Raw genomic sequence first — 18035 nt, forward strand, 5'->3', positions numbered from 1 at the left:
TCTTGTGAACAAAATAACAGTAGTTATAAAACTGTTCTAGCTCTTGCAAAGGCTCAAGGGTTCTAGAGAGTTCCTATTTGCTTAACCAAGCTTCTGTACATGTCTTTCTAGGTATAAGGGTCATATCCAAGTGAAGGAATAATGCAAAGGTTTGTACGAGTTCATAAATGTTTAATCTGTCCTCTAAAATGTATACTCGTAATGACCACTGGCAAACGTAATCAAGGCTTGCTGTGTACCACACAAGGTGTTTGGTATGTCTTGAAACTTTGATATAAGCAGAATCTTTCAGTCGAGCTGTTCACCTACTTCAGCAATCATTAATACACAGAATCTACTAAAGTTTCAGTACGTTTTATACAAGAAATAAAAATGAGTCTTTATTAAAATAGAATTCTAAAAAACAAATTTTAATCAAACTTCACATGTCACTCCCCTTTGGAATGGGAAAACTTGCTCATTATACGGCTAAAATGTTAAAAACCAAGTCTGCTTTTTCAAGAAATAAACATTGGTTGTACTTGATGACTAGAGTTTTGAGCAATATATTTTAATCTAGTTTAAATGTCATTTGTTTTGGGAATAATACTATTAATTTTGTGGTTAAAACATCAAAAGTCACACCTTAAAAACACAAAATTTGTTTCTACATAAAAGGAAACATAGTTAAAGAATACACGCACGTAAATATATCATATTTATTATCATATTGAAAATAAAACTAAACAAAAACTGATTGTCAGAATCTCGAGATAAGGCATTCTAATTTCTTAATACACCATTCTACTGACAGCTATCTTAATATTTTGCAAAAAAAGAGCCAAAAGTTAACAATATTTAATCATTGTCACAAGTTCATTAACAAATATATGTAAAACTTAAACATTTTGAATATTGTATCTTATGTTAAAAAAAATTTAAGTAAATTGATCTTGGTTCTGTATTTTTCTTCAAATACAATGTAACGTTCATCAAAGCAAGCTACATACACAGATCAGAACTAAAAGTATACCTAGTAATGAACGTAGGTAATTAAACATACTCTTCAAACTATCTCAATTACAACAATAATTAAAATGCACTATTTTATCATCAAGGTATCTTAACTTTAATAATATTTTCGGCCGTAAGCTCAATAATAACTAAAGAGGTTTCACAAGCCCACGATTATCAAGTTAATCATAAATTCATATATTAAGCGTAGATTAATAATGCAGAATAAGCATTATAATAAAATAATAAACATAAACAAAATTACAAGTACTAATAAATAAAAAGAAATGTACCACTGAAGCTTGATCTGCTAATTATCATATTTAAACAGAAGTTTGAAATAGTAGCCACAAAATTACTGAAAGTCAGCATCATTCCAACTTTTTCCACCTCAGAACTTTCATCATTAGTTTGTGAAATGTTAATCCCACCCTTGTATTTAAAAATAAATGATACTTTTACATCGATTAGGAATATAAACTCTATGTTGCTAGCAAGCTCAAATATATAACCAAATCAACACTAAAGTCACATCTTCTTGTGGCTTTAAACTTCTCGCTAGACCTATTTGTACTTGTTATAAAATTCAGTTATACATATAGTTTTGTTTACCTTCCTTCGAACTTGTGTTTCAAAAAGTCAAAAATGGCCTTCTGCATCATGTCTGTGACCTCATAACCTTTAAGAGATGGACCGACAAGGACCACTGGCCGGACGGAAGGCACTACATCGTATGGTGGAATACTCTCTGACTGCATTAGATTAAATTGCGAAGTACAAATAATGTGAAATTAATTACATATACACATTGCTTAATTGAATTCATAATGCGATTGTCCAGAAAATCTTATTGTTAAGAAAAATTCAATGCTGTGATTCGTTTTTACACAATCCGTTAATAAATGCTTTTCACTAATGCCGTCATGGAAAGTGGTTAGTGATACAAACTGATGCTGGGAATCCATAATTTTCAAAATTGTGTTACCAACTTTCTGGATGGTGTTGTGTCAGAAGGAACACATGCAAATGCTATTAATATATTATTTTTATCATAAAACATTAGTACTAGGCTATTATGTTATAAAACATCATGTTCTCTATCTAGTTCTTTAAATATTTCAACAATTTGCAGAGGGTATAAGAACAGTATTTTACCCACATTATTTTGCATACCCATTACTAACGACGCTTTTTTCTCAATCCAGCTTGATGCCAACTGGGATACAACAAACATAACATTTATACAGACCCTCTGTTAAAACAATACTTGTCATGGTGTAAACTTTTTTCCAAGCTCTCAAAGAATGGTTATAATTAATAAAAATAACATTATGATAATACACTCTTCTAATTCTTAAAAATATATAAGATTTGTTTGTTTGTTTGTTTTGAATTTTGCACAAAACTACTCAAGGGCTATCTCTGCTAGCCGTCCCTAATTTAGCAGTGTAAGATTAGAGGGAAGGCAGCTAGTCATCACCACCCACCGCCAACTCTTGGGCTACTCTTTTACCAACGAATTGACCGTCACATTATAACGCCCCCACAGCTGAAAGGGCGAGCATGTTTGGCGCGACGGGGATGCGAACCCGGCCCGCGACCCTCAGATTACTAGTCGCACGCCTTAACATGCTAGGCCATGCCTGTAATACATCAAAAACTAGATAAAGAATATAGTGTTTAAAAATATAATAGGACCAACATTAGCAACTAGTATAACAAGTATAACCTGGAAAATAATATCACAGATAATTTTATTTCAATTTGGAACTTTTTCTTTTTTTTCTCTTTAAAAAACTAGAAATGAAAAGGAATATCATAAAGAAAGGTTATCTTAGAATTAGACCTGAAATATAATTATTGGATATCCAAATTATGTCTGACAACAATACTAAAAGGTCATAAACTGATAACTACAATTACATAAAACTTACATAAACATTAAATAAGAAGTGAAACTCAAGTTCCCCGGTGGGGCAGCGTAAGTCTATAAACTCGTAACGCAAAAAAAAAAAACAGGTGTTATATTTCCCTCAGTGGACACACCAGACAGTCTTTTACGTTTTTGCTATAAAAATACACGTAAAACTTTATGTGCCACAGATTTTGTCTTATCAGTAATAATATTTTCAACTTTCAACTTTCTGGATAGTATTAATTTTATTTGCTAGTATAATTCGTTCACTAAGTGTCATTTCGTATCCGTTCTGCTCACTTGTAGATTAGTTTCACTGCTTTGGTTAACATCTGGAGCTGTAGAGATGAGGTCCACTCCCCCTTACCTCCAGAAATAAATAAAACGCCCTCTACAGCAGAGCACTGTACGTGCTTTATAAAACTGACAGTCAAATCCCACTATTTAGTTCAAAAAGAATTTGAGAGTTGAAGGGATGGAGTGATGTGTCTGCTTTTCCTCAAATCTAGCATGTCAGCTAGTATCATGTAGTTTTAACAAAATACAAACAAGCAAATAAATTCGCTACTTTGTTCTTTTGCCTTTAGAAGAGTGGATGATCATCATCTCAAACAATTGCATAATGAGTCATATCAATACATCCTGAGTTAATATAATCAAAATAAGTAATATAATTTTAATGTCTTCTTCCATCAGGTAATCCATTCTGCATCTTTGAGCTTAAACAAACTGAAGAAAAATATTTTGGGTCGGACGTGATTTAGTAACTATCATATCAGTACTGTGAACAAATTCAAATATTTGAACTTTCGAATGCGTTGCCAGTAAAACGTAAAAAATAATGTAGGGATTTATGTGCGTTATTCAAGAGTACCCCAAAAATTGACTACTTCTCTTTCCGCTGGTCTAGGAATTCAGAATTTAGGACGACTGAAATAAACCTTAATGTTGACAATTATCTATCTTAAACTGATTTTCTTTTTCTTTAAAAGTTTATAAAGCTAGCAAAAGTCCCTGCACAACGTATGGCATCTATTTCATTGGTTTCAAAAAGTTGCTGATACAGCGTGGGTGTGCATCATTTGCCATGAAAATCTACTAAATATTGGTATCCAATTTCGCTATTGGTTAGCTTTTTGATATGAGTGTAATTATTTTCAGCATATTATATAGCTTCCATTTCTTGGTGTGCTGGAAATCTGTGCCATAGCCGCCTGAATGTTTCATGGAAATCGGAGTTCAGTAAGTGGTCACGTAAGTAGTAGCAAGGGGATTATTATTGAAATTACTGTACGACTCGTAAATATTAGACGAAAAATAAAATTATATATTTTAAAAACTCTCAAGGACATACCCAAGGACTACTGGAAGACCATGGTAATCAGAGGTCAAGAAGTTGGAAAATATTTATCACAGACAGACGGACATAAGCTGCTGTATAGAAGAAATGTGACTATTTATTATTTTAAAAGTTCAATATAGAACTGACTTTTACCTTTTTGAAGAAAGTCTTTTTCCTCTCTTTGCCAGGATGTCCGCTAATACTTGTTTTACCGAGTTTAACGTTGCTGGTTGTGTCACTATCCTCGCCAGGATTACTTTCGGCACCATTTTGTTCCATATCAAAACCTAAAGTTCAAAACAAGATCAATTTTTAATTCCTATTTGAAGTACAAAGTACAGAATGTACAGCAAAATTACGTTGAACACACAAAGTTATATCCTATCAAAGGGGAGTAAACAGACACTTATTAAAGTTTTATAAAAGCATTACTATAGAGAAATTCTTCCTACATATAAATAAATTAATTTGTAAGTATTTTCAAAAGTCGGGTGTAGCCTATTTTGTAACGATCCCGAGTTTGAGACCAAGGTAGCGGTTTTGAGTACCGTTGTCACAAAATCGTTTTCTGTACCTTGGAACCGAGGATACGTAGCTTATTTCTGATCAGAATTTAAATTTTTCTGTTAGAGAACTCTGAAATATAGCTTTAAAAACTTTAATTATAACAAACTTCTAAATACTTTGTCAATGAAATATTTATTTCCACAGACTAGATAAAGTTCATAAATTGCAGTAACAAGAAGTTTTCAGAAACGCAGTTATTGAGACAAATATTTTGTTCATCCAATGTGTTTACTGTTACGTCGAAATTTTTATATTGATTACATTAAATTATGGTTTATTATCTATTATTCTTATCCTATGCTAAACAATGTAGAAATGCAGTATTTCGATTAATGGAGCTTTCACGATTACATTTAAGGGCATCAAAAGGAAATCACTGGAATTTTATTAGAAGACTTGGTAGATATATAGTTCAATGAGAATGTCGTGATTCTAATTTCATTGGCCTTCTGTCTGATGCTTTGATTATGAAACGTATCCGAGAAGTTGTGAGTCCTTGCTAATTTTAAATTATATTTATAAGCTTGCTGACTGTGGACATGTCCAGCTTGATTGTAATGTGTTTTCTTTTCTTTTAACCAAAAACTTCATTTTGTTAATATAGATGTTGTTCCAAATTGGCTTGAAGTGTAAATTTAAAAGTCCGTTGCTCTCCTGAAACGTTCAATTTATCGGATTGATAATATTTGAAGGCTCACTTCCTCGAAATGCTAAATCCTTAGACATTACATCATTTAACAATCTCAAAAAAATTCTTATAAAAAGTGATGAAGTCTCCGGGTCCTTTATGCACTGATGTTTCAAGAATATGTTGTTAAATTCTAAGCTTACTTTATTATAAAGAGCATATAATTTAGACCTTGAAAAAATTTGGTAAAATTGAACTATTTAACTCCTAAATTTGATAGGCATGTGACAAGTGAATAATCTTCATTCTGAATTTCTTTATGTTAAAGTATATTGAAAATTATACACCGTATAAAGTGTGGCTTCTCTGCATGCTGAACGTATGTGATTTGTAAATTGTTTCAGCGTAAATAATGTATTAGGATATGTTAATATGTAGGTATAAAAATAATGAGAGATTTATATCTTACAATTATCTTCCACAGACAAATAGAGTTTCAATACATTCATTTTTTTTTCTAAATGCTGGCTTGTCAAATTCCTGAATTTACCTGGTGTGGGAGGAGTAGATCCTCTAGACCCAGATGGTTTACTGGACAATACGTCATTTACTAATCCTCCAAGATTAGAAGCAGAACCTGTTTTGTTACTGGAAAAAACAAGAACAATATGTTTGTTAAGAGTTAGAATATTCATTCAAAATATGGTATGAAAAATGTATTTACTTCTTCAGCAAACAAACTTCTTGATTTAAAAAGTTAATATACGATAGCTAGATATACTGTATTCATCCAGCAAAAAGCTATTTGAAAAAAATAAAGCTTACTTTGACAGAACTTTTTGGGCTGGCATGTCCAAGTGGTTAAGCCACTCGACAAGTACTCCGAGGGTCGCGAGTTACAATTGCCGTCACACCAAACACGCTCGCTCTTTCAGCTGTGGTGGCGTTATAATGTTATGGTCTATTCTAAAATAATAGCCCAAGAATTGATAGTGGATGGTGATGACTAGCTGCCTTCCCTCTAATCTTACACTGCTAAATTAGGGACGGCTAGTGCAGATATCCCTCGTGTAGGTTTGCGCGAAATTCATGAACAAAGTGAACTATTTATGAGTTAGGACTCAGAGTATACTCAATAAAAATATGTTGTTTAAAATAATTCTGTATGTTTCACTCCAACGTTAAACTTTTCTTTGAAATTACCTATCACAACTAAGTTGTGTGTGTTTTATTAGGAATAGGTTGTATAGTGCTAATGTTTCGTGTTTTCAAAAACACCCATTAACTATTTTTCTGTTGTTCTTTTCTGAATATCTCTTTTACATTATATTTGGCTGGTAATTCTTTTTTCATCTTGTACTTAAGCTTTTTAAAGGAGCGCCAGATTTCTGTAAAAAAATAACTTTAAGAAGTAATGATAGCATTGTTTACAGTATAATTATATATTTTTTAATTACTACTAGTTATTACGACTAAGCGATGACATCTTGCATAATATGCTTAGAAATATATAGAATAGATTTAGATTTAAACTGATGTTAGTGATAAAGTCGTTGTAGAATTATCTCAAGTGAAACAAGAAGAAGAAAGATTAATATTTTGATGGGTTGGTCACTATCTAGTTTCATATCTTAGTGATGGTTTGGTGTCCAGTTTATCCAGTTTCAAGATAATGGTGTAATATTTACAGGATGAGACCAGTGGTCCAGACTGACTTATGGTTTGGTTCTGGAGCTTGGTGTTGCTCTGACTGTTCTGGAATGAGTTAGAGTGTCATTTGGAAGCTTGTTGCTATCTTTAGCTACCTGAATTTATGTAGGGTGCAGTTTCAACGTTCTTGCTGTTCCAAACGTTACAGATCGAGTTGGGGTGTAGTTTCGAAGCTTGTTGCTATCCTAAATGTTCTGGATTGGCTTTATAAATAGCTCCTGAGTTCGTTGCTGTTATAAACGTTCCAGATTGACGAGGGATGTGGTTTCAAAGTTTGTTTCTGTCTTAAAATTTCTGGGTTTTCGGAGTTTGTTGCTGTTTTATATGTCCCATATTAACATTTAGTGTGGATTCAGAGCTCTCTGCTGTCCTAAACCTGTACTGATGTGAGGTGTGGTTTTGAAAGTCGATGCTATCCTAAATGTATCGCTCTGTGGGTTATTCTGCTTCCTTGGAATACGTGTGTTATGTATAATAATTTTTCTCGGACGAGTATCCGATTTATTATATTACGTACGTTACGAATTAAGATTTCAAATAGCTGGAAATTTTAATTTAGAAATTAATTAAATGCAGCTATGTACTAAATTTTGATATTTGCCAGTAAGATTGATACACACAATTTTCTTTCTTAACACAAATATATTTTAATATACAAATAACAATACGATTTATAATAATGGTTATTATAAATAATGATTTATATATATCAAAGTTTTCAGAAACAATATTAAGTCCTCTGTCTGGTCTGGAACGGCATATGTTGTTGACGAATCAACAGGAGCAAATTACTTTTATGTCGATACACAGATACACTTCACTTGACGTGAATGCTAGTTAGTCCTATTTTTCACATATGAGTTTTTCCTAGTGGCATGTCTGTAGACTTACAAGACTAAAAACCGGGTTTCGATATCAGTGGTGCGCAGAACACAGATAGCCCATTGTGTAACTTAATGCTTAATTCAAACCAACAACAACTTAGCGAACATATCTAATGTCCTTGTAGAAACATTAACGTTCTAAGTTAATTCACTGAAGATTGTAATGTTCGAAATCTATAAATGTTTCTGATTAAATATTTGTAATTTTCCTAGTAATAAGCGTTTCTCACAATTATAGATTCCGACGTTAATAATATACTAACTGTAGCAGACCAACAATATTATATATAACTGTCCTTTGGCGTGTCGATTTATAAATGTTAAGGCGACGTTCTCGAAAGTTCATATTCGAAGATATGTTATTGCTTTCGTGAAACATACATTGCTGATTTTTACACTCTTATACAAATTTAGAGAAGAGGCGGGACTTGCGCAATACACATTTAATAATATACGTTATGCAGATTTATAAATATATATTAAACTGAAACAAATACAGATATTAAAATAATACTAAATCCGTTAAACATGTCTTTTCATTCTACATCGTTTAATTACCTCGTTACAGAAATATTTCCCTCAAGAATGTTACAGATATAATACTTCCATCACAATTCTGTTCAGGCCCGGCATGACCAGGTGGTTAGGGCGCTCCACTCGTAATCTGAGGGTTGCTGGTTCGAATTCTCATCACTCTAAACATGCTTGCCTTTTCGCCCGTTGTGTGTTATGTGACGGTCGATCACTCTATTCGTTGGTAAAAGAGTAGCTTAAAAGTTGGCAGTGGCTAGATCACTAGCTGCCTTTCTTTTAGCCTTACACCCCCAAATTAGGGATGCAGATAGCCTTTGTGTAGCTTTGCGAGAAATTCAAATTAAATAAAGAAACACAGTTCTGTTCGCAGTGGCATCGTTTTGTCAGTAAATCGAAAATGTATTCTACAGTAGAAAAATATGCACTAGAAAAGTCGCCCGTAGCACTAAAGTCATATCTATAGCGACAAGCCACCACATTATTACTTGTAAACAGTTGTTACAAAAGTGCGATTAACTCTTTGAATTCACATGGCTTTTCTGTAGCATTATCATAAAATAGGATGGTTTCTCGGTAACTTAGATTTTATTAAAAATAACAACAATAAATTTTAAATATTTATGAATTAGTGTATGTGTGATTTCGTATAGCAAAGTCGCATCGGAATATCTGCCGAGTCCACCGAGGGGAATCGAATCCCTGAGTTTAGCGTTGTAAATCCGTAGACTTACCGCTGTACCAGAGGAGGACTTATGAATTAGTTTCTCAGAAAATCAACAAACAGGAAGAGGTACTCAAGATGAAAGTCGTAAAATACAAGAAATAGTGAGACGTTTTGAGATGTTTGGGAAATCATACTTCCCAAAGATTTCTTCATTTCCTTATAATAATTAGTAATTCTATATTTAGTTATCAAATACAGTAAGTCCACAGAACTATATGTGACGCTACATATGCAGTTGATAATATTTTACCTAAGAACAATACAATATCACCTAATTTATGAAATATATGTATATGAAGTTTTGTTTTACTTCATATATTGATACCTAAGCTGGAGTTTACCGGCACGAGACTGAGACTGCTGAAGTTTAACATTTTCTAGCTTGACAGGACTTGGGATGAAGCCAATGTCACAACCTTCTTTCACCAGACGGCCTATCCACCAATCATTGTTATACTTCTAAAAAAAAACAAAAAAAAACACACACTTCAAATAATAAAGTAATGGACCAAAACGAGTCTCTTATAAACCAGTTCAATAAGTTACATATAAAAATGTTAGATGGTATCCATGGTAATACATAAGGTTTATACACACAAACACTCTAGTGGTATTCAAGATGACACGTCATACCCAACCACGAAGATTCCATTGTATTTAAGTTGATACACTTTTTCCATTCACATATTTGGTATTATTCATGGAAATACACCATGTTTACATATTACTTGTTACATTCAGAATAATACACCCTGTCCATACAAAGTAATATCCACAATAATACACCAGGTTCATACGCATTATGGAATATTCAGAATAATACACCATGTCCATGCATGTGACGAAATATTCAGAATAATACACATATCTATATACATTATGTAATATTCCGAGTAATACATGTGCCTATATACATTACGTAGTATTCAGAACAACACATCATATTTACACATATTCCGTAGTATGCATTATAATGCATCACGTATATACATTAAGCGACTGGTTTGAAAGTAACGTGCCATATCCTCAAATATTAATTTGTTTTAATCTACCAGACGATGAACGTTATTATCAAATGTTGTTAAGATTAGCAAACTATGGTCACACATTGTTCACATCTGTATTTCGTACTGAGTTTTAAATAATATTTTACTTATTATCCAATGTTTTTAGCGAATAATAAATTTTACATTTTATTTGTGTTATTTACCGTTTCTTAACAAAGTCGGTGAAAGAGAAAACAAATCGAAAGCTATTCAAAAGGTCTAAATGAAAGTTGTTTTAATATTTATCACAATTCCGATCTTTTACCTTTCGCCATTAGATATATATTTTTCATAATTTAGTTTTCGGTTGATGTTATGAAAGTTATGGAAATGTATATATTTTAAACTATTCACAGGTACAATTAATTGAAACTTCAAAAAAATGGAAATAAACTGTTAATGCAATACACTGATATCAACAGAGATTTTACGATGTTTACTGACACATTTTGACAACTTATAATATTACGTGTTATAATATATATACACTGGTCTAACATTTTAAAACGTTGCAATATGCTTTTTTATATTTTTATTATACGTGTTCACTGCAATTACATTTGATACATCCTCTTCTAAAGTACTTGTTCTATAGTTAACTTTTATTTTCAGTTAGTGTTTATTCTAAAAAATAAAAAAGCCATTGTATTTTAAATGCTTAAAGACACATGATATAATTGTAAGAGTGACCAACTGAAAGCTTTTGTCGATACAGAAAAAATATTCTACTTTAGCCTCAAGAGCTTGTAAGTAACTCAAACAAAAAGATGAAGATAATATAAATTATTGATACGAATGTCGATATTTGAAAAATCAGTTATGAAGTTATAATGTCTACGATATTTATCAATGTATAACGAACGCTGAACAACATGCACAAATTTTACTTTACCCTCACTAGCGTTTTTCGTATACCCCATAAACCATTGAATGAACCTATGTGAACCACTAATCAAAAACATATATATTCGAAACATGACAAGTGTTCGACATCTAACCTCTTTAATGTGTAAAAATTCCTTGACACCAAACGATACCGCGCAGCCGTGAACAGGAGAGTCGTCATCTAGAGTGCCGTCGTAAGTGAGGTTTGTACGAACTGCAAATGCTACGGGTTTAGACTGTAAAAACAGTTTTATCTATATGAGTAAAAAATATAAAACAATTCAGACAAACATTCTAAAAATGCTATCTGAAAAACACTGTCCTCTATCGAAATTAAAGCAACAACTTATTATACGATTTGTACATAAATTACATAATCAAACTAAACCAAAACAAACTGCTTCTAGATAGCTTTGCCACGTGGCCTTTTAAATCAGTGAAGGAAAGAGGAAATTATGACCTACCTCATTATTTTAAGAATGTTGGTCGGTTATGAATCCGAAACTGAACAACCATACCAGTAAAGCGAAAGATGGTTATCAGTACAATAAAATGAATTTATTAATATTATTTTAATACAAACCTTGGCTTTCTCAAGCTGTGCTAGGGCCTGTCTCTCAGTTTCTCTTCGAAGAACTTCACGTTCTTCATCAAGGGACAAATCAGAAGAGGGTTGACTGTAAGTGGAGTCCCCAGAACCCTTTGTCATAGAAAATTCTCAAGATTAGACTAAAATAATGCAAAACAAATACTATAATTTCCAAGCCAACCATAAACTACTGTTCGCAAAATGACGAGATTGAAACAAATCAATAAACATTGTTCAATATTGAGAGGAACATCTCATCATTAACTTTTTTTATTTTAATAATATTTAGTTTATTATATAAAAGGAACATATTCAATATGGCATTGCAGTCTCAAGTTAGTTTTAACACATACTTATGTGTTACTGGTATTGCTTACTGATTTTCAGTTAGAAAAGTTAAGTTGAAAGGTTCCGTGGTGGAGAGTATTTATTACTGTGTAAGTTATATACATTATTATTCTTGTATGCATTAGCTCTATTCAAGTACTTTACATTTTACACAGTTTCTTGAAAATTCACAGCATTGTTGTCGATATATGCTTGTATCTAAACTGTTAATATCAACTTTAAGTATTATCCTCACATGTTTACATCTAAGGTATAAAGGTCCACACCATCATTACTGAAGTACTGAGTACCTCGGTTCTCGAACTTAATCCGTTCCAGAAGTCTGTTCGAAAACTGAATTAATTTTTCCCATAAGAAATACTGTAAATTAAATTTATCCGTTACAAACCTCCAAAAATTACGCATTATGCAGCATTTTAAGTAAAGATATTGCATATTTATACCTGTATAATAATACTTACATACATAAAGTCAACCACAAAAACTATAAACACAATAAAAAAAACAATAAATGAAAATTTGACTGCACAGGTGTGCTGAGGAGAACTGATAACATAAGTGAAAGGTGGTGAGGAACGCGGAGAGTAGGAGGGTTATTATTGTTTGGAAGGGGATTCACCTTCCATAAAAACGTCAGGTAACTCTCCTTCTGGGGTTCTTTCTCTTTTCTGTCTCTTTGCACCGCTACAACCTGCTTGAGACTCACTGGACCTATTTCTCACTAAAATCTTGTCTAATGAGGTTTGTTTCTGCCTGGCACCCTCTCCATGTCTCACCACATTATGTATGCCACTTCTCTTCCTAAATTTTTCAAACCATCCCCTACTAGCCTTAAAGGCATCACTTGTATCAGTACTCATTTCAGGGGGTGTTTTTCAGGTCAGCATGCAACTGCTTTGCCTTCTCACAAATGATGGTCTCAGAAATGCTATCACCAGCTAACTGTTTTTCGTTTACCTAAATCAACAACAGTTTTTCTACCTCTTCCATTGTTTGTGATCTTTGTTTTGTAAGCACTGTCACTCCTTTTGCAACATCAGCTCCTTTGATGACCTCTTTATTTTTCAGTATGGTGCAGACTGTAGACTTTGCCATACCAAACTGTGTAGCAAGGTCAGACACGCGAACACCACTCTCATACTTCGCTATGAAATCTTTTTTCACCTCTACTGTGGCTCTAACAACTTTTCTTTTTGGTTTGCTGCTTTCATTATCCTTCTTTGTTCCCATGGTGGCTTATTTAATCAGAATATTTAAAAAACAAAAAAGAAAAGAAAAACGAGAACGTTCACAGCAGATTTTAGCGGGGGTGTGGACTGAGCAACAGGTGCGGGTAAAATGTTTTAGGCAAGCTTGGCGTGGGCCGAAAATGGTCGAAGGGTCGTTTGGGTCATCAGTCGGGTTATTTCGAGGATTCGGGCCACGACAGCTTGGTTCGGGAACCGAGTTTATGTTCGACAACCGAGACATTTTTTTCGCAAACAATATGTTCGAAAACCGAATTGTTCGAGAAGGGGAGTCGTCCGAGAACCGAGGTACCACTGTACTTGTAACTATACTATTGTTATCAAACTTTAAACTCTGTTATCGATGTAGTCTTGTGATTTATTGCTGTAAAACATTACACTAATATTTCATCGTATACTTAAAAAGTCATCCACTGTTACAATCATCCTGCACTGTTTAATATAGTCATTCTTGTCATAACCCACATTCGTTATTGATGCACATTTTATATCTTGTTCATTTTTATAATAACATTACTTTATATATTATACATGAATTATATCATAATAATATACTTTTTCAATAAAGCTGTATATAACTCATACTAATACATACTGTTATGAATTTTTGCAAGATTTTCACCGTTTTTTACCTTCGTGCATACAATTACTAGCATTGAACATTTCTAATTTACACGTTATCCAATTTACAAGATCATTATCGTTACACACTTTCTGTCACTTGTCGCTGTATCAAACCTGACACTGCGCCCAAATTTGAGAGTCAGCCCATCTAAATCTACTGTACACTTTATGTTTTTGGCTCTATAGTAAAACACAACAAAGTGAAGTATCAAATTGCAATGTTAGTAAACCTGCCTGATAACAGATTCATAAAAGGCTGAAAGCAATGAAAGTGAAAGTCAAATGATGAAGAAAATTATAGTTTGTAAATTTTTTGAAAATGTACCACTTCTATGGGCTAAAACATTACCGTATTTAACTGTTAAAAACATTTCCACGGTATAGCTATTCAGAATATTAAAAATAATAATTTGATTTTCCACTCAACTGCACTAAATTTATTATACGTGAATAACCACTACATTATATATGTAAAAACGGCTGGTATGAATAGAGAAAGCACTATGTAGAGGAGCGAGCAACGTTTCGACCTTCTTCGGTCATCGTCAGGTTCACCGAAGAAGGTCAAAATGTTGTTCGCTTCTCTACATAGTACTTTCTCTACCTATACCAACCATTTTACATATATACTTTTCTCTACAAGTGGGTAATCTCGTCATCACGGATTATTATAACCACTACACTATATAAAATCAAGAAAAAATAAAACATTTCGCAATGTTTGCATTTAAAAAAGGTACAGATTTGGGGATTCACTAAAATTACTTCACTAATCACTTTCTTCAATAGATAAATGATTATTTATATATTACATTTTAAACATAAAAAATTAAAACAATTGTTTTCTTATTCCCACACTTTTAAACCTTTAAAGTGCTATTAAGATACAATCAAATAAACTGTAAATAAGCAAGAGGAAGACAACAGCTTACCAGAGGTGCATACCGGGGCATTATAGAACACAAGGTACAGGCGAGAACACCAAGACACCAAAAGCTGACACATGCAAGAAAGAGGAAGGAAGTCAGAGAATCAAAAGTGGCTTTGTACTGTGAAAAAGCAAACCATTCAGTATATTTATTTCATAAGAGTAAGCTGTTCTCACGAAATATCAGAACATGGGTGGCATACTTATTACACTATAATCATAGAAATATGGAAACTTAATATTCCATGATCATACATGTCAGGATATCCTGAGGAATAATTTAATGTGGACCATCTATTCTGTGCTTCAAACAAGGTGAAACAACTTGTGTTAAATCATTGTGATTTACATAAATGAATATTAATGAATAAGCCAAATTTTAATATCAACAATTTAGTCCATATTACGATTTCATAATAAATAAACCTTGAGACCCAAATGCATATAAGGTTGTTCTGGTAGGTAACTTGATTTTGATACTGTACAACCTAATTCGCGCACAGTTTTCTGATGAATAAAGTAATACAATTACTTTATAATTAGTATAATTAGTTGATTTTGTAATTAGTTTAAACACAACACAATCGGAGTCAAGTTCTATACTCTAGTTGGTGTTTTGGGTAAGTTAAAGTTCGTAATGATATATTTAATGGTGTTGACTAATTCCTGCTGGAGGGTAATATAAATTAGTTAGAAATAAATGTAGCCCACATTATAATTTCAGACTTACATGTAAGTGGAGTAAATTAAACAAAGTTAACAATCGCTCTGAGGTGTCCCACTTCGGTTCGTTGCACAGAACTTAAATTATTAAGTTATTAAATTATTCCAAAACACTCGTTTTCCACTAAGAACATAAATAACTCAAATTAGAATTAGAATTATTACTAAAATTTTAATATCTTAGTTTCAAAATACATTTTGTTCATCTATTTAACACGACTGATTTAAGATACTCTCTCGAGAACAATCTATATTTAATTTTGTTTTTAATAAAATACAAAACTACGAACTTTAGGATAAATAACTGATTGTGAGCTTTTGAAACTGCAATTAAATACCTGAAATTCTTAATGAACATGCAAAAAAAAACTATCCAATTAACTCATCTTAGCTTAACTTAAATGTGTAAGAAAAAATTAGTTCTAGCTTATGTTAAATCTTTACTTGTAAGTATTTCCAATGAAGGTAATTTACAATGACAGGCTTAACATAATCAATAAAAAAAAACCTTTGTCATGCATACATAAAAAGTAAGAATCTCTTAAAGCAAAATACTAACATTGCAAATAAAGTAAAGACAGTGTTCATGCCACAACTACAACATGCCTTGCAACAATGTAAATGTACTAAAAGTACCGTAATTAGAAATAATTAGCCAAATTATTTTCTAAAACTCCTGAACTTATTCCCTCCCATACCAAAATAGTAGCCTTTCCAGAAAATAGTAGGTAACTATAACAGAGTACGTTACTACAATAAAAATTATAAATTCAACATGCTATAACATTTGTTAAAAACGATTAAACGGTTCACAATAACTAATAAATGTCCTTATTTTTTGTACTAAGTTGTAGTTAATATGGGTTTTATGAAATAATATTTTCTAATGTATCAGAACTAAAAAATGTAAATTATACATACTTCATTTGGATTTCAATAATTTAACTAGTACTATATTTTAAACTTAAGCTCATCTATCTAACTAAAATTTCACAAATGTAGCTGCAGACGTAGAATCTTTTTATTGACCTCACCAGTCTCCTTCGAGAGCTACAGTTTTTGTAGGTCTGGCCAGTCAAGGTTGATATTCTTGATTTTTTTATAGATGGTACTTGTATTTTTCAATAATTTTCACCTGTCTAGCTGGAGCTCTAATTTTTACAGATATAAAAAATATAGATCAAGATCTACATTTTAAAAAAGATTTCATCCATCTACCTAGAGATCTTTAATATATTTTCTCAGTGCTTATAGCGTTCTAGAGTTTTTGATAGTTAACACCAGTATATGTAGAAATCTATGTTATTTTTTATAGACTTCATCTATACAGTTAAAGATCAACAGTGTTTATCGATCTTAGTAGTGAACCTTGTAATCTACGGGTTTTCTATAAATCTCAGCAGCCAACATTGAGATGTATACTTTTTTATACGTCTTGCCAGTGCACCTAACACTCTAAATAAAATAAAAGTTGTTCATTTCGACTACCAGGGCATAGTCACGTCTATTTTCTGCTTTAGAGATATTGTGGTCGCTGTCGAATTGACTATCTAAAATGTATCAATAAGCAAGATGATTATCATTTTGTAGTCTTGAATGTAAAATTGACTATTAAGTAGTAACGATTATCTATTACTAGTCAGTTTGACTAACTCTTAGTCAACTTAAGCAATTAGTCAGCTTGACTACTTCCCAGTCAGAATGACCATGTCCCAGTCTGTTTGACAACTTCCCAGTCAGAATGACCATGTCCCAGTCTGTTTTACCACTTCCCAGTCACCTTGACTATTTCATAGCAGCACTACTACGCTAGTCTTAAGTACCACTTTGTGGTCAGGAAGACCAACACTATCTGCAGCATTAACTCATGAACTGACACTCTTGATGTTTCTTATAGCATTAAGGCGCAGTTCAAACAAATGACTGTATACATGTATTTTGTTCCATAAATGCAACAATTGAAACGTGACCAGGGCTAAACTTTGCAAGAATTTATTAATTTACTTTTCTTTTTTTAGGGAGGGGAATACATTTCTTTCACACAAAATAAATCCTACCTAAATAAATCTTATTTATCGACCACTACTATTTCTTCACTGTTTTATTTGACAATTATGTTTGTATATTGTTGTGTGCGTATGTTGGAATATTCGAATATGAAATCCAATAATCAATACATTTATTATTACAATCCACAACGATCTAAGTTATGATTGAAATAAGCTTTCCTCACGTGGTTAACACTCGCGCTGACACTACACGTCCGGGAAATGCATCCGATTCGTCTAGCGGTCCGCAGCGCAAATCGAGTACAAATGTAAAGCAGCTACATTAGGCGCGAGCGAGAC

The 18035-nt window shown here is 32.5% G+C and overlaps 1 protein-coding gene across 8 annotated transcripts in view; it reads right to left on the minus strand.

Annotated features, from left to right (window-relative positions):
• LOC143222256 (voltage-dependent L-type calcium channel subunit beta-1-like) overlaps positions 1-18035 on the minus strand; it is a 106685-nt gene that overhangs the window by 24854 nt on the left and 63796 nt on the right. For 2 of the 8 annotated variants that reach the window (XM_076448496.1, XM_076448494.1), the window contains exons 2-9: positions 16722-16838; positions 14969-15032; positions 11812-11928; positions 11342-11482; positions 9623-9756; positions 5996-6093; positions 4404-4537; positions 1606-1745 (exon numbers count right to left, since the gene is read on the minus strand). In XM_076448496.1, the coding sequence (XP_076304611.1) occupies positions 1606-1745; positions 4404-4537; positions 5996-6093; positions 9623-9756; positions 11342-11482; positions 11812-11928; positions 14969-14989 (785 nt within the window). In that variant the 5' untranslated portion in view covers positions 14990-15032; positions 16722-16838. Of the gene's footprint in view, positions 1-1605; positions 1746-4403; positions 4538-5995; positions 6094-9622; positions 9757-11341; positions 11483-11811; positions 11929-14968; positions 15033-16716; positions 16839-18035 lie in introns of all 8 variants that reach the window. The other 6 variants (XM_076448498.1, XM_076448499.1, XM_076448500.1 and 3 more) reach the window with 5 other exon arrangements.

Source organism: Tachypleus tridentatus, chromosome 8 (genome assembly GCF_004210375.1).
Source record: "Tachypleus tridentatus isolate NWPU-2018 chromosome 8, ASM421037v1, whole genome shotgun sequence".
NCBI classification, from domain to species: domain Eukaryota; kingdom Metazoa; phylum Arthropoda; class Merostomata; order Xiphosura; family Limulidae; genus Tachypleus; species Tachypleus tridentatus.